Raw genomic sequence first — 22,407 nt, forward strand, 5'->3', positions numbered from 1 at the left:
TCAATAGCAAATTGGTTTTAAGAAGTTTGTAGTCAAAGGAACAAAGTAAAACTGGACCATTTCCAGAATCTCACAAAAAAATAAAAACCTACATTCTAAGGGCCTACCATGAGCAAATTATAACCTTAAAATAATATCACTCTTAATGCCTATCCTAGCACAGATTCAGCACCAAGTACAATGTCATTTTATTGGTTTACCTTAAACAGCTTTTTATTAAAAGTAGATGCTATTTAAATAAAACTAAATTTTTTAAAAGTAGGAGCTATTACATAAGAACTTTTCTACTTAGAATCTAACTGCATAATCAAAACATTATTGAGGCTGACAATTGAGTACCACAAGAAAATAGTTACCTGTTTTGTGAGAAGTTCCATACATAATGCTCCTCCACCCAACACATACCTTAAAAAGAAAAAAGAATCATACAAAATTCTCTTGATCTCAATATTCCTTCTCAAACAATTTTTAAACTACCATTACTTAGAAAGTATGTATACAAGCAAAGATTAGAACATGCAAAAATGAAAATAGCTGTTAGGGATATAGGACTATGGGTAAAAGTGTTAGTGTCATTGCTATAAATCTAGGCAATTCTTAAAACAATAATGGTCCTTAGAACAGAATACTTTTAGACTTCTATGATACCAGAAACTAATAACTTAGCCCTAAACATTCCAAAGAATGGGACAGAAGAACCAGTTTTCTTAAAGGGCATTCAAGTGTTCTTTACATCTTAAGCTTTCTCTACCATTATGTCATACAACCAAGAGTTTTTCCTCTAACAGTGGCACCAACCTTACCCTACCCATAATAATGAACATCAGAATGTATTTTATGGTTTAAGTTTTTATCCACTCTGTTGTCAAAATCAAATGGTTCTGACCATGAAGTCTCTCTCAGAGACCCAATTCTGTTTGCAAGCCAGAGGACTGCTCTCTGAACCAAAGGCAACTCCTATGGATTACTCAGATCTCCCTTTAGGAAATCATTATTTAGATCAAGATTCTTCAGCCTTTTAACCCTTTCTCAAACAAAATAATTTCATTTCTCCCTAATGTTACTTGAAATTTCAAAATACATTAAATAAAATCAAAGGAATGATAAATTTATTAGAAAAACTGTGGTAATTTTGAAAACACAAAAGTTATGACCACCGATTAGGTCTATGTGAACAGAGTCCACCACAACTGACCTGTTCTCTGGAGCTTTGCTTTGCCCATGCCTTTCCCTTACCAGAGATTCCTTCTGCTTCCTTCCAAATGCCATACTTTCCCCCCATAAAACCTGCCAAGACCATTCTAGCCTGTGAATCTTCCATTCCACTAACCAAATGCATCCTCGTGTTGACTAAACCAAATTACTTTGCAGTGAAGTAAGGAATCCAAAAACTACTACTGTAGAACATTAACAATAGTAATTGTTATAGTGAAATTATTCAATAATGAAAAGAGAGAAAGAAGTATTCTTCAACTCCCCCATCCTGGAGAATTCAAGCAAGTATATCTTACTTGCCTTGCCCAAACCCTGTGACCTTTCAAAGTGAAAGTTTAATAGTAGGGAAAGAAAACCTAAGAAAAACACCCCCCAAAATTTAATTTGGGTGAAGAATCATGGGATTAAAAAAAAAACAAAAAACTTCTGCATATTCTCTTATATTCCTGAAACAAATCTATCTCCAATTCTGTGAATCTCTTACTGAGCTAAAAGAGTATCTTGTATATAATGAGCACTTCCTGATTTAACAGAATTAGAAGATCTAGGTTCTCATTTAGATTTTTGGTTCCACAACTGCTCAAAGTATAGTGATCTGTTAGCAAGTTAACACTATACTTGTTCTATACATTCTGGAAAAGTTAAAGGTAGATAGGGACTTGTTTTAGGAAAAGGAAGTATGTAGTACACACTAAGTTACCTATTATCCAACTACCACTGTTCCTTTAAGTACACCACTCTTCCTATGGAGGAGTTCAGAGTCTCATTGGGTGGGAAGAAAGGAAATTTTTGCATTTCCAGGTCAAATAAAGTGCATTTGTACAAGTACATGATACCTACACAAATGTTTGCTGGATGTCTAAACCCCAGACGAAGTAGTTCTAGTACCTACATAAAAAGTGAGATTCAGTAAACATTTCCTTAATATACACTATTGACAGCATTTACACCTAAAAGAAGTGGTTAATTCTACTTCTGTACTGAATTATCCATTTTATCAATATGTGTTCCAAACTCTTATTGCTCTTTGCCTCCAAAGAGTTCCTGAGACAGTTCATGGACACTAAGCAAAAAAAAAAAAAAACAAAAAACAATAATAATAACCTAAGAGTCATCAAAGGATAATATGCCATATACATGAATATAGTAATACTTTAACTTAAAAATTTTCAGTTGCCAAAGTTGTGTAGCAAGTGCTATCCTAAGCTCAGCCTCTCTAGGCATTCAGTTTATAATTATTATAAAAGATATCAGCCAGAAAGGCCACATTTTATGATTCTATTTATAGGACAGGCAAATCTAGAAAGACAGACAGTAGATTAGTGGTTGCCAAGATCAATGATGAGAGAGATGGGGATAGGGAGTGACTGCTAATGAGTATGGAGTTTCTTTCTGGGGCGATGAAAATGTTCTGAAATTAGGTAGTGATAATGGTTGCATGACTCTAAATATACTAAAAACCACTGGATTGTACACTTTAAAACGGTGAGCTTTATCTTATTAATACATGAATCATATCACAATAAAGCTGACAGTTTAAAAAAATTTGCCCATGTCAAGAATTAAATAGGGTAGTAGCTAGAAGACATGGTATAAAAAAATATGAAACAAAAAGTGCTTGATAATCTACCCAAAATTACACAATGCTTAAACTTTACCTTAATTCTGAGATTGCAAGCTCTGATTTTTATCAGTATTTCACATTTTTTAGCTCTCCATTTTTTAGTTTTTATTAACAGTTCAGCCAATAATTCTTCTACCTCATTTAACACTTGACTATGAAGACCGAATCACTGATTCTGCCTCAATTGAGCTTTTCACTCCTGTTTCCCTTCCTGTTACTACTGCACAATTTAGGTTCCCACCCCTTCACTCAAAGACAGCAGCACGGGCTCTCAACTAATGTCATGTCCTGGGCTTTGTGAGCAGTTTGTCTTGTAGTCTATTCTACTGCCACCAGATTTATCTTTCTAAAACATTTTCTTTACTGTTATTCCCTTGTTCCTGCACCAGTCGTGGAAAGATGAATTCAATGCACTGGGATAACAGTTTGTTTACAAGGAAAAAAACAAAGATATGTTACCAGCTCTATGGTGCTATGTTAGTAAAAGATATGTCAGCACTATTTCTTACAACTCTTCTGTATGAATCCTACCCACCTTGTGCTAGAGCTCAAACTGGTCTAGTATACTCTGAATATATTATACTCTTTCCTAGATATGTGATTGTGTTTACTTTTTACTGATCTAAATAATTTTCCTTCAACCTCCACCAGCTGACCAACCCCACTCATATTTCCAGTCCCAGCTGAGATTCCACCTACTTCATGGAGTCTTCCCAGATCACTACTGCCAGAGCAACTCTTTGCTCCTTTAAACCTCAGAGAACTTAACTCCATACTTAACATTTGACGTTCAGCGCTCTTAATCCCCTTTTATACAGCTGGCATTTGGTATAATGGAAAACACTTTCAGGGATCAGAAGATTATTTGGACTAATCGCAAGCTGACTTATTACTCAGATTTTTCATTTGAATAATGAGGATAATAACCCCATTATGGCAAAAAACAATCAATGAAGAGACGCTATTTAACAGATTTTAAAACTGAAAATGGAATTATTCCTAAGTTCATGTATTTGTCTCTACTACTGGGAAATAGTAAACTATTTAAGATCACAAACTTAAAATTCCTGGGATTTCTCACAACAAAATGTGAAAAACCTATGCTAGTCAATTTTATAATCAGATTTCAAAATGCTTCGAAGTATTTTTATCCATTTATCTTGAATTTACAGAATTTTTCCAAATCCTTTCCTTGATTTTTTTTTCTCTTGAATAAGATTTAACAAAAAATAACCTTTCCTTTCCCATATTTACGGGAATTTTGAGTAAACATACGATTTTATGAACAAGCACAAAACTAAAGCACCACAGTATGCCTTCTCCCCAATCAGTAAAGGCTTCATAAAAAAGATATCTTCACATGAAACAATGAAAAACACAAGAACTACAACTTGGTGGCTACTAAAAGGCTGGTGTTGTGAGCAAGAGACACAAAGGCTGAAAGATGATCATTTTTCACTCCTAGGTTTGTTTTGCCTATGTAAATATTTGGCTGGGATACTTAACATTTCAGCTTCCAAAATTCATCATGAGGCTTTATAACAAGAGAAGTTTTTATAACACTTTTACTGCCTAATCCAAAACAGTCTAGGACAGCCTTAAAGGTAACAAAGTGAAATTTTACACAATTCTACACAACTTTGTTTCATGCTCAATTAACCTGTGAGTTCCACAAAGTTGTGATCAATGTTGTAACAATCTGTCAAAAAAGGGACCCCTAAAGTAAACCCACATTACGTCAGCTTTTCTTGCTCAGCAAGAAACATATGGGAGTCACTTGGAACTCTAAAAGTCTTTTTTTCTTTTTTGAAATTTCAGAATGTTACAGGGATACAACCCTTTTGGTTACATATATATTGCCTTTGCATCACCCAAGCCAGAGCTACTAGGGCCCATCCCCCAGACAGTGCATTCCACACTCATTTGTTACGAATTTACCTATCCCCTCCACACCCCTCCCACCTGCCCAGCACCTGATCAATATTACTTTCATGTGTGCACCTAAGTGTTGACCAGTTAGTACCAATTTGAGGTGCGTACATGTGGTGCTTGTTTTTCCTTTCTTATGACACCTCACCTTCAAAGAATGGGCTCTAGCTCCAAACAGGATAATATAAGAGGTGCTAGATCATCATGGTTTTTTGTGGCTGAGTAGAACTCCATGGTATACATATACCACATTTTATTAATCCACTCATGTATTGATGGGCAATTGGGTTGTTTCTACATCTTTACAACTGGGGATTGTACTGCCATAAACATTTAAGTGCAGATGTCTTTGTTATAAAATGACTTTTTTTTCTTTCGGCAGACTGCTGGATCAAATGGCAGTTCCAGTTTTAGTTCTTTAAGATAGCTCCGGCCGGGCGCTGTGGCTCACGCCTGTAATCCTAGCTCTTGGGAGGCCGAGGCGGGCGGATTGCTCAAGGTCAGGAGTTCAATACCAGCCTGAGCAAGAGCGAGACCCCGTCTCTACTATAAATAGAAAGAAATTAATTGGCCAACTGATATATATATATCAAAAATTAGCCGGGCATGGTGGCGCATGCCTGTAGTCCCAGCTACTCGGGAGGCTGAGGCAGGAGGATCGCTTGAGCCCAGGAGTTTGAGGTTGCTGTGAGCTAGGCTGACGCCACGGCACTCACTCTAGCCTGGACAACAAAGTGAGACTCTGTCTCAAAAAAAAAAAAAAAAAAAAGATAGCTCCAAATTACTTTCCATAGGGGTTATACTAATTTGCAGTCCCATCACAGTGTAAGAGTGTTCCTATCTCTCCACATCGATGCCAGCATTTGTTGTTTTGGGACTTTTTAATAAAAGCCATTCTCACTGGAGTTAAGTGATATCTCATTGTGGTTTTGATTCTCATTTCCCTGATTATAGATGTCGAGCACTTTTTTATTATTTATAAAAGCACTTATTTATTTTTTTTTTTTGAGACACAGTCTCACTTTGTTGCCCAGGCTAGAGTGAGTACCGTGGCGTCAGCCTAGCTCACAGCAACCTCAAACTCCTGGGCTCAAGCAATCCTACTGCCTCAGCCTCCCGAGTAGCTGGGACTACAGGCATATGCCACCATGCCCGGCTAATTTTTATTTATATATATATATAAATATATATATATTTATATATATATAAATATATATATAAATAAATATATATATATTATACTAATTATATATATATATTATACTAATATATATATATATATTAGTTGGCCAATTAATTTCTTTCTATTTTTTATAGTAGAGACGAGGTCTCGCTCAGGCTGGTTTTGAACTCCTGACCTTGAGCAATCCGCCCGCCTCGGCCTCCCAGAGTGCTAGGATTACAAGCGTGAGCCACCGCGCCCGGCCAATAGCACTTATTTATTACTCTGTCTTCTTTTGAAAAGTTTTGGTTCATGTCCTTTGCCCACTTTTTAATGTGATTGTTTGATTTTTTCTTGTTAATTTTCTTAAGTTCTATATAGATTCTAGTTATCAGCCCTTTATCGGATGTGGAGCATGCAAATATTTTGTCCCATTCTGTAGGTTGTATATTCACTCTAATAATGGTTTCCTTGGCTGTGTAGAAGCTTTTTAATTTGATCATGTCCCATTTATTTATTTTTCTTGTTGCTGTGATTGCTTTGGGGGTCATCTTCATAAATTCTTTGCCTAGGTCAATGTCTGTAAGAGTTTTCCCAACATTTTCTTCTAGAATTCTTATAGTTTCAGTTTAAGTCTGTTATCCAATGTGAGTTGATTTTTCTGAGAGGTGGGGATCCACTTTCAATCTTCTGCATGTGGCAATCCAATTTTCCCAGCACCATATATTGAATAGGGATTCTTTTCCCCAGTGTATATCTTTGTCTGCTCTGTCAAAGATTAGATGACAAGATGAGGATGGTTTTATATATCTGGGTTCTCAGTCCTGTTCCAAAGGTTTATATCTCTGTTCTTATGCCAGTACCAGGCTGTTTTGGTTACTAATAAATTTCTAATATAGAGTAGCCTTTCCAAAGAGCAAACCAGAGGACACCATCCTCTTAGATGCTGTGGGGTAAAAAATTATGACTTAAATAAATTTGGGAAAAGCTGTTTAACAGCATCTTAGAAAGCCACATTAAAGTTCCAAGAAGTCCTTTGGTAAAGAATAGTTTGAGCTTTTTGGTAAAGAATAGTTTGAGCCTGGTTTCCCAAAATCCTGAAATCCTCTCAAAACTAATATCTATTAATCTATCACTATACTAATGCTCACAGAACATTCTGGGAGATGGGGTAAAAGATAAGGCTGCAGGTATCAGGTAAGCAAACCCTCAAGAAGCAGTATTACTGGCCAGGCGCGGCGGCTCACACCTGTAATCCTAGCACTCTGGGAGGCCAAGGCAGGAAGATCCCTTGAGCTCAGGAGTTCAAGGCCAACCTTAGCAAGAGCAAGACCCCATATCTCTACTAAACACAGAAAAATGAGTCAGGCATCGTGGCACATGCCTGTAGTGCCAGAAACTCGAGAAGCTGATACAGGAGGATTGCTTGAGCACAGGAATTTGAGGATGCAGTGAGCTATGATGACGCCATGACGCCACTGTACTCTAGCCAGGGCGAGAGGGGAGGGGAAGGGAGGGGGGAAGAGGAGGGGAGGAGAGGGGAAGAAAGAGAAGCAAAGCAAAGCAGTGTTAACTTTACTGTGTTGCAGAACTCAAAATGGGCTCAGCACATCCATATGTAATATTAAACTTTTTTTTAAACCATGCTTTTTATTTACCCTGAACTTTACACATAGATACCATGCCCAAGTAACTATTCTGTAGTATCAACACTATAGTGAATACATACTCTGACTATACAGAAACAATTCTTAATAAGATTTGAGTCCAAAAAACATAGAAATAAGCATGTAAAGCAAATATAACTAAAAATAGTAAGTGCAGGAGCAAACCACTTCTGCAGAAAATTCTGAAGTCTTTAAATAGTCACCAATATTTTCACCCTAAATGTAATTATGACTATTTCAACTGCAGAAATGATCAAAGGAAGGTCTTCATATTTTTAGGTTTTAATCATGATAATGTGGATTATCTCACAAAATGGAATTAGTCAGCTGAGTATTTGAAAATTCTCAAATTAGTTTAATTGCTCCTACACTGAGGGTCTACAGAACGTTTCATAACTAACCTGAGTACAAATGCTGATCTTTTCCCCGCCGTCGTAAGACTTCTAATCCCAAAAAAGCATCAATACAAACTTCAGTAAAACTATATAACAATTACCATTTGATTCTACTGAACTGCAACTACTACCTCTAGAAAGAACTAGACAGCCAGTTCCAAAGGCCTGTGAAATTTCCTGTGATTAAACCTAGTAGCGATCATAGGCATGTGGGAATCATACTCTAATAACTTCCTTTAAACCTTCAATCACAATTTATATTTGAAAAATATTTGTGGTTTTTTTTTTGTGGTAAAATATATATAAACAGGAACCATTAAAAAATCTACCTATAAACAACAAAATGATTTATAACCAAAGGCTCTGAATGTGAGCCCCCAGACCAATAGCATCAACTTCACTTGAGAACTTCTTAGAAATAGAAATGTAAATCTTCAGGTCCACCCCAGATCTAAATAAAAAACCCTGAGACTAGCTCTCCAAATGTTGCACACTATTAAAAAAAAAAAAAAAAAAAAAGTAGGCCGGGAGCGGTGGCTCACGCCTGTAATTCTAGCACTCTGGGAGGCTGAGGAGGAAGGATTGCTCCAGGTCAGGAGTTCCAAACCAGCCTGAGCAAGAACGAGACCCCACTTCTATTTAAAAAAATAGAAAGAAATTAATTGGCCAGCAAAAAATATATAGAAAAAATTAGCCGGGCATGGTGGCGCAGGCCTGTAGTCCCAGCTGCTTGGGAGGCTGAGGCAGAAGGATTGCTTGAGCCCAGGAATCCGAGGTTGCTGTGAGCTAGGCTGACACCATGGCACTCTAGCCCGGGCAACAGAGTAAGACTGTCTCAAGAAAAACCAAAAAACCCCACAAACAAACAAAAGTAATCATTTAAACTTACCCTCCTGAGAGAACAGGTAACACCACTCGAACAAATGGAGGATCAAATGGAAAATTATCCTAAAAAACAAATAAGTTTAATTAATTTTAAGAACATATTTAAGACTATTTTCAGAAAATTTTGAGCCAATAAATAATATGTACATCTACTATCAGATAATGAGTGAGGGTCATAAAGTTAGTACCAAAAAACAAAATGAAGTGAAAACAAAAGCAAATAAAAATGAAGTTAGATCAGGCCCAAACAGAACTGTTGTGATAAATTTATGAAATATAGGAAGGGGTTCCACTTCCAAAAGAACTATAAGAAGGGACCATTCCAATAATGATAAACTGGGTAACTCAGATCAATCTTCTGGCTGAAAACTAGAAAAGGCAGGCAAAACGTGACAGTTACAGGGCTGAGAGCACAAGAAAAGGAGACCAGAGAGCAGGCTTTTTCCCCTTAGGTTTTCGTCCAATTACAGAAGAGAAAGACAAGAGGTTAACAAGCTAAGGAGAAGTCACAGACCAACAAGGAGATAAAAATTGGAGCTCAGGGTCCAAAGAGAGGCCCTGATAAGTCTCCCACACTGTAGGCTGGGACCCCACAGGACAAACTGCAAACTGCCCAATGAAGTCCAGCTCAAATCATTTCAATTTCCAATCAGATAAGGTGATCCCAGGTTGCTAATACCCAATGGTAAATCCTTCCTGGAGGAGAATATTATCTAAGGCTTCCACTTAGTTCTATAACTTTTCATACGTAATGTCTATCACTAAAAATAATCAGCCATGGGACTTACAAGACGACATGGTCAGAAAACAAGAGGCACAAACAACAGACAGGAAACCACAGGGAGCAAGATAACAGTGTTAAAACACTGATGGATATGTGCAAGGAAAGGCAAGGCAAGAGGGAAAACCTGAAGAGAACTGCAAAAATTGTAAAAATGAACCATACGGAAATTCTGACATTTAGAAATGTAACAACTGCAATAAATAACTTAATGGATAAGTTTAACTACAGCAGAAATGCAGAGATTCAGTCAATTGGAAAATAGCAGAAAGACAAAACGGTGAAAAATGCAGAAAATAACACAAGATAATATATAGAAAAGGTTTATCACATACATAGAGTCCCCGCAGGAAAAAAAGAATGGGACAGAGCAGTATTTGAAGATACGGTTGCCGAGAATTTTCCAAAACTGATCAAAGACTTCACAAGATTTAACCACCATAAATACTTCAAGAGGAAGTAGAGGCTATGGTAAGAGAATATATCTTCAAGGTGCTGAAAGGAATCACCAACCTAGAAATCTATCCTCAATGAAAATACTCTGCAAAAACGAAGTAAAAATAAAGGCATTTTCCTATCTACAGGCCCACACTAAAGGAAATACTTAACGGGTATTTTCAGGCAGGAGAAAGATAATCTAGATGAAAATTTGGAGAAGAACATAAGAAGAGCAAATAAGCATGCAGATATAAGTGGACAATGACTATTACATAATAATTATGTGTAGGGTTTTAGATAAGTATAGAACTCTCTGCTTGCCCTCGAATAAGATTCTGAGAAACATAAAAACTATGAAAATTCAATCCTACTAACAGGAAGATACGTGTATTTCTGATGGCTAAAGTAGATAATCTTAGACTTCTACAAGTTAGGAAAAGAAGAAACCTACCCACAACACAAGATACCAACTTAATGACAGTTGTTACGATCTACTTTCAAACAAGCAGCTCACCTTTTATAATATCTACAATTTAACAGACATAATGAAAAGAATAGATGCAAAGCTTGGTAAAGTACAACCTCATTTAATCTCCATTCATTCATTCATTCATTCATTCATTTAGAGACAGAGACTCACTTTGTTGCCCAGGCTAGAGTGAGTGCCATGGCTCATAGTGAGTGCCTAGCTCATAGCAACCTCAATCTCCTGGGCTCAAGCGATCCTACTGCCTCAGCCTCCAGAGTAGCTGGGACTACAGGCATGTGCCACCATGTCCGGCTAATTTTTTGTATATATTTTCAGTTGGTCAATTAATTTCTTTCTATTTATAGTAGAGACGGGGTCTTGCTCTTGCTCAGGCTGGTTCTGAACTCCTGCCCTCGAGCAATCCGCTTGTCTCGGCCTCCCAGAGTGCTAGGATTACATCTCCTATTATTTAGATCTTTAAATATGTTATGCCAAATCAGTGATGACGAAGCCTCAGATCAATTGATCACGTGAAAACTGCCTTCATTTTAAGTAGCTCTTCAGAGTAACTGTTCTATATCAAAACCTGGGGATTCGACTCCATAAACTCTGTACCCTGGAAATTAGTAATCAAGATTTTACAGAAATAAAAAGGAGTTCTTCAGGAAAAGAGAAGGGGAGATGGGAGTGGTTGAGGATGACTACTGAAAGGAAGTTTGAACTACATTGGTGAGCAGACATGAACTCAGACTCTCAGGCTTCACAAGGGGCTCATAAGGTTATCTGGATTTCCAGTGTAACATCTTGGCCTCCTAAGCTACTCTAAAGGATGAAGAACATTCTCTTTTTCAAAGACTGCATCACCAAATGGCTCTAAATAGTTACAAATCACTTCCTTATATTGAATTGAAAATCGCCTCTTTATAATTTGACTTATTTGTTCTAGTTTTATGCCGTGTGTTCACCAACAACAAATCAAACTAATGCTTCCAGGTATTCAGTCCTTCAAATAGTTGAAAACAAGCTATCACGAATGACCCCACATGTTCTTCTCTCCAAATCCACAATTTACGCAGCTATCTTATGATACAAAATAGAATCTCTTCCAACCCTCGCTACTAGTCTCTAAATGAGCTTAAATTTGTCTAAAGAAACCCTTCTTAAAGTATTAATATTCCCTCACAATTCAATTCGATAATTCAGATGTTGCCTGAAAAGCCAGAAAACCACTTCCTTAAAAGCATACAAAACGGATTTACCAAGCCAATGTCCCATTCCCTCCTGCCTTCATTTCCCAGCCTTGTGTTATATCTCAAATTCCATTTTTCTTATCATTCATGGCTCTCAAGCTGTCACTCTGGACATCGAGGCCATAAATATATATTATTCTAACTCCTTCCTGTGTCTTACCTGCTATCTTCCAAAGCCTGATACTAATAACTTGGCAATTCAGTTTAAGGTCCTCTTCATAAGGTCAGTTAGCTCAAGGCAATCACATTCTTCCCAGGCCTCTTAAGAAATACTCCAACCCTAGAAAAGGTGCTTCCTTTCTGGTATCAGAAGCCATGGTTCGGAAACACAAATCCAATAGAATTTCAGCCATTTACCTCCCAGATCATCCCCTCCCTGAAGTTTTTACCTAGAGTAGGAAAATATATGAAAACACTACCTGCAGTCACAAGTCCTCCAGTTTCCTGGCCAAGATTTCATATTCCCTTAAAGATACCTCCCAAGGAGGAAGTGACAGGGGAAGGGCACACAGGCAGCCTCTAAGGTACTGATAAGGTTGTTTTTGTTTTTTAAAGAGACAGGGTCTCACTGTCACCCAGGCTGGAGTATAGTGGTGTGATATAGCTCACTGCAACCTTGAACTCCTGAGCTCAAGTGATCCTCCTGCCTCAGCCTTCCAAATGGCTAGGACAGTAGGCATGCCACAATGACTGACTGATTTTTAAAAAAAATTTTTTAGACATGGAGTCTCGCTATGTTTCCCAGATGGTCTCAAACTCCTGGCTTCAAGTGATCCTTCTGCCTCAGTCTCCCAAGTCTAAGATTTTATTTCTTAAGGTTGGTGTTGGGTACATGAGCACATACTTTAATGTTTTAAAAAAGAAAGACACCTTCCTCATTTTTACAGTGTTTTTTGTTTGTTTTGTTTCGCCTGGGCATTTCATTCATTCCCCCATTAGAATCAGTAAAAAGGCAGTCATTAGCAACTTCAATAAACACAGATTCACACTCTAAGGAGACAACCCAGTTGACAACCACAACAGTTCTGATAATAAAAAAACTGAGAGAAAATACTCATATTTGGGCAATTTCAAGAAAATTCAATCATAAGATATATCCCCAAATGAGTACGCATGCACAAAAGCGAGGTTAAGAAACTTTCAGAAAATCATAACCATTCTTTTTGAAAGTATAAAGATAGTATTCTTTCATGTCTTTGTTTTCCTTCAAAATATCTCATATCCATAGACTTTAAACCATTACACTTTATCCAGATTTCATATTAAATCATTAACATTTTATCTAGATTCCACTGCTATTCTTTTTTAACATTTTTAGCATCCTAAAAATACCTTATCAAAAATAACACATAAATTTAGAAAAGTGCATAAAATATAGAGGTACATCTTTTTAAGAAGTTATTGTAAAGTATGTGACCACCACCCTGGTCAATAAAGGATTACAGTCGGTACCCAAGAAGCCTGTAGATCTCCTTTGCAAACACCCTCACTGCCACCAAAACGAGAGGGACTCATTATGCTAACCTGTATGGGAATCACGTCTTTGCTCTTGATAGTTTTACTGCCCACCCAAGTAGGAATCCACAAATTAGTGTTTCTCAGCCTTCCTTTTCATTTTTGCCCCACTAAGAAGCCTCTTCAGAAATTCTTTTTTCTAGTTTCATCTCCCTGCCCTGTGGAATTTTAACACCGCAGACATACCTGTTTCTGTTCTCTGGCCCTTTGGAGGGTATCAGACCACAGCTTTTTTCACTCCAAGGACCAATTTTCACCCCACTGAGGGTGATATTGCCTCCACTGAGAATGCATGTCCTAATCAGTATTAGTTTTACCTATTTTTGAACTCTATACAAATGAAATTATACAAAACAGATTTTGGAGTCTGGTTTGTTTTACTTAACAATGTATTTAAGATTCACCCATCTTGTTGCATGTAGCTGTATCCCTTTTGTGAATATCATAATTCTCCATTTTATTGGAATGAACATGGTTATTTTCTGTTTGAGGCTATTATAAATAGTGCCACTCTGAACACTTTCCGGGTGCACCTAAGTACTCATTTCTTACAGAGTATACGCCTACAAAAATTCCTGAACCACACAGTATGAGTATCTTCTACTTTACCATGTAATACCACATTGGTTTCCAAAGCACTGCACAAATACACGCCCATCAGAAGCAGATGGAGTCCCATTACTATTTTCTTACCTTAAAAGAGAAGTTAAGCAAAATATATTCTATGCCTTCTTTTTCTTTTAAGATCTGAAGATCACTGTGCAAAGGACTATCAGGGTCAACCCTAAGAATTACAAAAGACAGTTCAAACAAAAAGTTAGAACATTTTCTCACTAAACTCAAAAATGAACCAGTCCCAAGAGCTAAAACAGAGCCCCTAAGATAAGTTCCAGACAGAGACGGTCTAAAGCTGCTCTACAGCCCAAGGAAAAATAGCCTCCAGCTCCTTGGGAATAAATGTCCAAAAGATCATACAGTAGTACTCAAAATCTATTCTAATAAGGGGAATCAAGGCTAGTAGTCATTCTAAAAGAAAACAGTTATATGTAAATAATTTTCTCAAGAACTCAAAAAAATTTTAATATGCTTTCCTAAACTTGTATTATTAGCCAAGGAGTTCGAGGAAAGAAATTTGCCATGGAGAAGACTACAAAAAGTTAAATTGCTAATAAAATCTGAATTTGTCTACAATTATTCTATATATACAAATCCTACTCAAATCCCTTACTTCAATTATAAACTGGTTATCACAGTTAGTCTCATCAAGTTGCCATTAATAAATATACGTGGCTGGGCGCGGTGGCCCACGACTGTAATCCTAGCACTTTGGGAGGCCCAGGCAGGAGGATAACTCCAGGTCAGGAGTTCCAAACCAGCCTGAGCAAGAGTGAAACCCCATCTCTACTAAAAATAGAAAGAAATTAATTCGCCAACTAAAAATATATAGAAAAAATTAGCCGGGCATGGTGGTGCATGCCTGTAGTCCTAGCTACTCGGAAGGCTGAGGCAGAAGGATAGCTTGATCCCAGGAGTTTGAGGTTGCTAACGCCAGGCACTCACTCTAAGCCTGGGCAACAAAGTGAGGCTCTGTCTCAAAAAAAAAATAAATACACTTGTTTCTAAGTTCCCACTGTTTCACTAATTCCATGAAATCCTTTATCCCACATCTGGTGCCTCTTTTTCTCCTTCTTTCTCATTTTACTTAAACCTCAGAAACAGTACATTTTAACAATCTAAAAACTATTTATATAGAAACAAAGTCTAAAGTTTTAAGTAAAAGCCATATACAAAGGTATCAATTTAAGAGAAAAAACTCCATTGTGATGATCTAGCATTGCAAACAGGTAGCATAAAAAAGCCACTTACTTCTGCAGTTTAACATGCCAGTCATATAAACTGTCATTTATGAGTTCCACTGAATAAATCCCTGTTAACATATAGAACATGTTAATTACTCTTCATTTGCTCATATAACTATTACTCTGGTATAAATCAATACAATACATATTCAACAAAGCCAGAAATTTTGCTATTAAAACACAAAAAATCTAAGCCATATTAAAAATATTTTACACTTGATCTTAGCCAAAAGGCCAAGAAGCGATATATTATAAATATTTTAACACTAGAGCTGAGTATCTTATTCCCTTAACAGATAATTAAAGCAATCAATTAAGAGGATTCTTTAATGAGTTGAAAAACTGCTTACCATTAACTTTAAGTAAATGAAAAAAAAAAATCATATGTACCTAAAACTTCTCTTCTAGGTATATATAAACATTTCTATAAAGATGGAATCTTTATATATTGTTTTACAGTCTTTCTTCAACTTTCTGAGATATGTCTCCAAGTTGGTTTATATAAATCTATATCTTTTTAATAACTATAGTGATTTATTTTATGGATATACTGTAATTTAATTCCACCCAATATCTGGTTATTAACTTTGCTACTATAAATAATGCTGAAACAAGTGATTATTTAACATTTAAACACAAAATCAGTATTCAAATATTGGTACTCGGCCAGGCAAGGTGGCTCATGCCTGTAATCCTAGCATTCTGGGAGGCCGAGGCGGGCGGATTGCTCCAGGTCAGGAGTTCCAAACCAGCCTGATCAAGAGCGAGACCCCATCTCTACTAAAAATAGAAAGAAATTAATTGGCCACTGAAACATACATAGAAAAAATTAGCCTGTAATCCCAGCTACTCAGGAGGCTGAGGCAGAAGGATTGCTTAAGCCCAGGAGATTGAGGTTGCTGTGAGCTAGGCTGACGCCACGGCACTCTAGCCCGGGGAACAGAGTGAGACTGACTCAAAAAAAAAAGTTCAAAATTAAAAAAATATATATATTGGTACTCTATTAGGTTTCTACAGATAAACTTCTAGGCTTCTTATAAGAAAAACTGTAAGGATACCCAAACTTCTAATAACTCAGAAACAAGTTTGGCTTATCTTGAACTTGATAAAGCAGAGAGGTTTTTGTTTTTTAAGTAAGTTCTAATGATTTTGATTTGACCCTGAAAGTTTATAATGCTATCCCTTCAAACAAGCTATAAGTGTGGCTCTTTCCCTTATTCAACCCGGTTAGAGTCTCTGTAACAACATGGAAGGATCGTACCTCTGGTTACAGAAGTTCTACAATGTTCAAGTCTTACTGGGCAAGAACAACCAAGGCAAATAATGAAATAAAAATTTAAAAAAACCCACCTATTTAAAAAATAATACCATAACTATCTCTATAATAAAGGCTGATATACAAAGGTTGATTTCAAAAAAGGGGAGAAAAATCATAAAAATCAACTTGGCAATAGTTCTTTGTACAATCAAATATATTATCTTTTATTTACTTTCCAAAGTAATATTACTCATGCTTTTGCCAGAAGATAAAGAATTATGATATATGTATAAAAACAATTTTTTTTCTTTTTTTGAGACAGAGTCTTACTCTGTTGCCCTGGCTAGAGTGCTATGGTGTCAGCCTAGTTCATGGCAACCTCAAACTCCTGGGCTCTAGCGAACCTCCCACCTCAGCCTCCCAGAGTGCTAGGATTATAGGTGAAAACAATTTTTAAAAAAAAAATCCAAAAAACAACTCATCTTATTTTACCCCTAACATTTTGGAACTTGATTATATTTGAGTTTCACATCCCTAAAATAAAATAAACATTTCCATTTCTATCCAGTTATAAGAAATGACATTACCTGAAAATAGAAAAGAACAAAATAACAGGAACAACAGAGATCCAGAGGTCCTTACCTGTTTTATAACTCTGTGATCTGTATATGTCCCTGAGCTCTTTCATAAGTCTATCTGAAGCTTGCACCGACCCAGACACTGCACCCTGAAACATAAAACTTGCTGTTTACCAAGGTCTACTGAGTCAAGTAATTAAAGATTTAAGATATTTCAACTTGATATAAAAGTTTACAGTAAAAATGGATCACCACTCAACATTTTAAGGAGTCAAAAAAGTTAAGTTCAATTAAATGAAGGATTAAGAAGTTTCAAGAGAAATATAAAACTGGGGACAAGTCTGGTTCATTTACTATTTATTATCTAGAAGGAAAAAAAAAAGTCTAGCCAACATGTGCAGATCACCATGGACTCTGCCAATGGCATAGAATTCAGTATGACTCTATTCCAAACTCCACATTTTGAAAATATTAGAAGACCCTCATCATAACATGTTAACTAAAACAGAGTTCCATTAAGGAGACTACAAGAAAGAATGTTCCACTGACAGTTTAGCTCACATATTAAGAAACTGAGAAACATGTTTGCCTACATGCAATTGGTTTCAGTTTTTTCAGTGTTGAGACTTCTTCAAAGATGAAAATGCGCCAGTATCTTACCCCAAGAATGAACATGAATGGAACTATTTTTTGATTGTGTGAAATTTTGATCACATAAAATTAAAGATTTTAAAAGGTTGCTCTATGCTTTGAGAAGGGGGAAAAAAGTCAAGTTACAAAGATGTTACTTCCTAGCTATGTGACCTAGAACTGGTTTAAACCCAGTTTTCATATCTATAAAATATGAAGAGGACCTATTTCACACAGTGGCAATGAAGATTAAATGAGAAACCATGAAGTACTTAGTATAGTAATATCATGTGAAAATGTTCAATAATTTACAGCTGTTTTGATTACATAACATATACAAACTGAAATTGATCACAAGACACAGTAAAGCATCATCAATCCAGAGGCCACAAATTTTTTTAATAATCAAGATAGGGGCGTGGCTAAATTTCTTTGCTCTATGAAAAAGGGTTTGCCAATTAAAATTAATGTACTAAATAAGAATGAAGGAGGGAGAATAATCTACCTGTTTTCAACACTTGGCATCTACTTGCGTAACATTCCCTATGTTTGAAAATCTGTGCCCCAAACAAGGTTCTCCGATTGCATGGGGTTGAATAATAGCTCCAATACAAGGAAGGAAGTAGGAAGTGTTCACACAGACAGCCAGACTATCATTTGATGTTTCCCTATTCTGTCTGGGCATTTTATATATCGTTCTCATTTATTTTTCACAGCAATCATCCAAAAGGTATGCATTGTCCACATTTTAGAGTTGAAGAAACTGAAGTCACAAAAGATGTATTTGTCAACAAACCCAGTGTTCACTTCACACTCCTCTGCTGCTTCACATAAAGAGATTTAAGTCAAAAGAGAAAAATTACTTTGGTTTGGTCAAGACAGGACAAACCAGAGGTCAGCTTCATGGAGGAGAAAGAACATGAATGCATTTTATCAGAGAGACTGAACTCGAATATGCAGATCCCGCAGGCGGAAGGTAAGCAGAGAAAACAGCTTAAACAGGCTGGAAATGGGCACATACAGGGGCCAGCAGGTGGGTCCAGGATATGGAGAGCAGAAGAACAGGGTAGAAAGTGACTATGGAGAGGAGAAAGGTAAATTAGGGCAACAAAACACATGACTGAATCTACCATTAAGGCAGGGACAAAGGAAGAGAGCAGCTGAGATTGGTATCTTAATGAACTACCCTAGTGTTAATTATAATTATTTAACCACAAAAGTCCAGGCTCTAAATATTTATACACACTTACATTTAAATGGTCTTGCCTCTGAGTCTTCCTAATTTTCTCTAATATTGCCAAATTTTCTTTTTCAATTCCTTCATCCTCCAACTTTCTCCCACTAATAGGCTCTTCTTCCTTCATCTCATAGTGATCTAAGTCTTCTATATCCTACAAAAAGAAAAATATTACCTTACACAAATTATTTTTCTTGAGTAGTTTTCATATGCAAAAGTTAAATTATTATTCACTCAACCAGAAACAGGAAATAGAGAATACATTTATTCCATGGAGAAGGGAAAAATGCCTGCACATTCAACTCAAAATGGACTCCCTCTTTCATCCTATATTTTACTTAAAAGCTAGACTCTGGGTAAAGCAGTTTTAATAGCTTTACAAAGTTATAGCTATGACCAAATAAGCCATCCATTAAGTCTCCTACTACAAGGAACTTTTGGAACAGTTTAGCAGCAGGGATCAAGAACCTTATCTGTTAATACTCAATTTCTAGAATTCTATTCTAAGAAACTAGTCTAAATTATGAACACAAATTTAGGCATAAAGATACCTATTTCAACCTTACAATCACAAAAACACAAAATACACACGTGCAAAAATGGTAAAAGTTAACTCAATTCCATGGAACAGAAGGAAGCTATTAAAATACCAATATAGCATAATTATTTCTTCTGTATTAATAAAAACTTTGAAATGAAAATCAGATACAAAACAGAATATACAGAATCTCAAATTTGCCAAAATAAGCATAGAAAAAGAGCAGTAGGACTTATACCAAACAGTTGTTAGCTCTGAGACATTTAATACTTTTCCTTATTTTCCAACTTTTCTGTAGCAAGTACCTATTGACTTTTATAATTAGATATCAAGAAAAGAATTTGAATAATTCTAGACCAACATCTTTAATTACATGATTCTGCTCTCTCCTTCCCCACCCATATCATGTGCTCTTAAATGTAAATCTATGAAGAATTATTTTAATCCTAACTTTTTTCAATTATCTTACTTCTCCTTTTATTTCAACTGCCAAAACCTCTAAAGGAGTAGTTTATACTTACTATCTCTACTTTTTTAAGCCGACTAATTTACCGATTTCTAGACCAGGTTAATGACCACCTTCTATCCAGGCTCAATGGGTCTCTTTCTGGGATCCCAATCTCTTCAATCCTTATGACACTCCATTCCTATTCAAACTATGTTCGAGACTCTACTTAGAGCTCTACTCCCTGGTGTGTATCTTTCAGCCCTAATTTTCCATTCTACACTTGTTTTCTTCAGAATTCTCACAAATGCCTTTAGCCTGTATCTTCCCCTCTTACACCTTCAACTTCAGTCATATTCCCATCCACAAAACTTCTCCACTTGAGTACTAATCAGTACATCCCAAACAGAATTCATCATTATCTTTCTTTTTTTTTTTTGAGACAGAGTCTCGCTTTGTTGCCCAGGCTAGAGTGAGTGCCCTGGCATCAGCCTAGCTCACAGCAACCTCAAACTCCTGGGGTCAAGCAATCCTTCTGCCTCACCCTCCCGAGTAGCTGGGACTACAGGCACGCACTACCATGCCCGGCTGATTTTTTCTATATATATTAGTTGGCCAATTAATTTCCTTCTATTTATAGTAGAGATGGGGTCTCGCTCTTGCTGAGGCTGGTTTCTAACTCCTGACCTTGAGCAATCCACCTGCCTCGGCCTCCCAGAGTGCTAGGGTTACAGGCATGAGCCACCGCACCCAGCCCATCATTATCTTTCTAAAACAATATTCTCAGCACACTCTTTTCTCCTTGAGGCCTTCCTATCAACAATCATATTAAATAGGAACATTTATCTCTAATTCAAGACTTGTAGCCATCTGCCTTTCTTATTTCTTAGTCCATCTTGCTTTCCATGAGTCCAACACATCAACCTTCTTCTCCCAAAAGAACAGCATCCAATTCATCCAAAACACATCATGCCCAAGGACATTCTGGGTCTTTTCTACCACATTATTTTTGTAGTTTAGAATATCTTTTCACCTATCCTAATCTGACATTTCCAAAGTCCAGTCTCCTTCCTTTCTAGATTTCCCTAAATGTTGCTGTCCCTTGTTTACCATCCTATGAGGAAAAAAGGAAAAGTACATAAACTAACTTAGTACATTATCCACCTCATTGTACACTGGACCCATGGAAAAAGTTTAATGTTTTCATGCAGTACATTCCACCTAAGTTAAACTGCGAGAAAACATTAAACTCTCTACCCCAAAGTCATTCTAATTGGACAATTTTAAGAACTACTTTACTCCCAGACACACAAAACAAGCCTACAACTACTTCAGTTCTGAAGAATTCTAGAAGTATGTTTTAGATTAAAAATTTCCAAATCAAGAAAATAAGGTAAAAGCCTGAATTAATTCTAAGATCCCAAATAGAAAAACTGTTTTAAATTCAAGACCACAGAATTCATACATCTTCTATGTGATCAATACAGAAACAGATCTTCATTCCAAAGTTTGAATTTAAATGCAAAGCTTCAGAGCCTGAAAACCTCTAAAATTATATCAATGATTGACAACTACCTGGCCTAAGCTCAACGTCTTTGGAATATGCTCTACTAAATTTGCTATGGTTTGAATGTGTCCCCTCCAAAATTCAGCTGTTGCCAGTGTGATGGTTTTAAGAGGCAGGGCCCTTAAGAGGTGATTAGGTCACGAGAGCTCCTTGTTCTTTAATGAGATTAAGACCCTTACAAACGAGGCTTCACAGATACTCGGCCAGCACACTCTTTTGCCCTTCCAGCTCTGCCAAGTGAGGACACAACAAGAAGGCTCGCCAGACACCAGATGGCCAAAAACTCATTGTTGGACTTCCCAATCTTCAAAACTATGAGAAAATAAATTTCTGTTCTTTATAAATTACCTAGTCCCGGGCATTCTGTTACAGCAGTTTTAATGGATTGAGAGAAAATTCTTAGTTGATTTTTCAACAAGAAATGGTTTCACTGTTCCTGGCAAGTAGACCCTGAAATGTTCTCAAATTCACCTTGTATGCAAATACAGAACTTTTTAAACTTAGTAGCTCCTCTTCCTAAAAATAACCAAATACAGGTAAAGTATTGATTACTATTAAATGTAAATATAATTTTAGTTACTATTACTATTAAATGTAAATATAACTTTAATAAATGTTAAGAGCTTTTATTTTCTAGGAAATCAAATCCAAGGAATTCAGATAAAGCAATTTGCTCAAAGGTGTATCATTAGTTAGAGGCAATGCCAGAGCTTAGAAATTATATTTTGCATTCAAAATACAAAGTGCTTTTCATTATTCCACATTAGAGAATTACTAAGATGTTCAAAAATGAAGATATTTATAAAATTTTATTCTTACATAAAATACCTACTTCAGCCATCTCTTCCTCTTCTTCTTCTTCTGAAGTCACTTCTTCCGTTGTCCCATTCTGAAACAGAGAAAGAATTTGCCAAGGCTACAGAGAAAGAATTAGCCAGGGCTACACAGAAAAATATGAACAGGCT

General features: G+C 36.5%; 1 protein-coding gene across 4 annotated transcripts in view; it reads right to left on the reverse strand.

Annotated features, from left to right (window-relative positions):
• The window catches only part of UBE2Q2 (ubiquitin conjugating enzyme E2 Q2), a 55,490-nt gene that overhangs the window by 9,827 nt on the left and 23,256 nt on the right, over nucleotides 1-22,407 (reverse strand). For all 4 annotated transcript variants that reach the window (XM_012739386.2, XM_012739385.2, XM_012739384.3 and 1 more), the window contains 7 exons: nucleotides 22,275-22,331; nucleotides 18,906-19,046; nucleotides 17,090-17,174; nucleotides 15,197-15,257; nucleotides 14,024-14,114; nucleotides 8,882-8,940; nucleotides 357-405 (listed from right to left, as the gene is read on the reverse strand). In XM_012739386.2, the coding sequence (XP_012594840.1) occupies nucleotides 357-405; nucleotides 8,882-8,940; nucleotides 14,024-14,114; nucleotides 15,197-15,257; nucleotides 17,090-17,174; nucleotides 18,906-19,046; nucleotides 22,275-22,331 (543 nt within the window). The remainder of the gene's footprint in view (nucleotides 1-356; nucleotides 406-8,881; nucleotides 8,941-14,023; nucleotides 14,115-15,196; nucleotides 15,258-17,089; nucleotides 17,175-18,905; nucleotides 19,047-22,274; nucleotides 22,332-22,407) is intronic.

This window comes from Microcebus murinus, chromosome 6, assembly GCF_040939455.1.
Source record: "Microcebus murinus isolate Inina chromosome 6, M.murinus_Inina_mat1.0, whole genome shotgun sequence".
NCBI classification, from domain to species: domain Eukaryota; kingdom Metazoa; phylum Chordata; class Mammalia; order Primates; family Cheirogaleidae; genus Microcebus; species Microcebus murinus.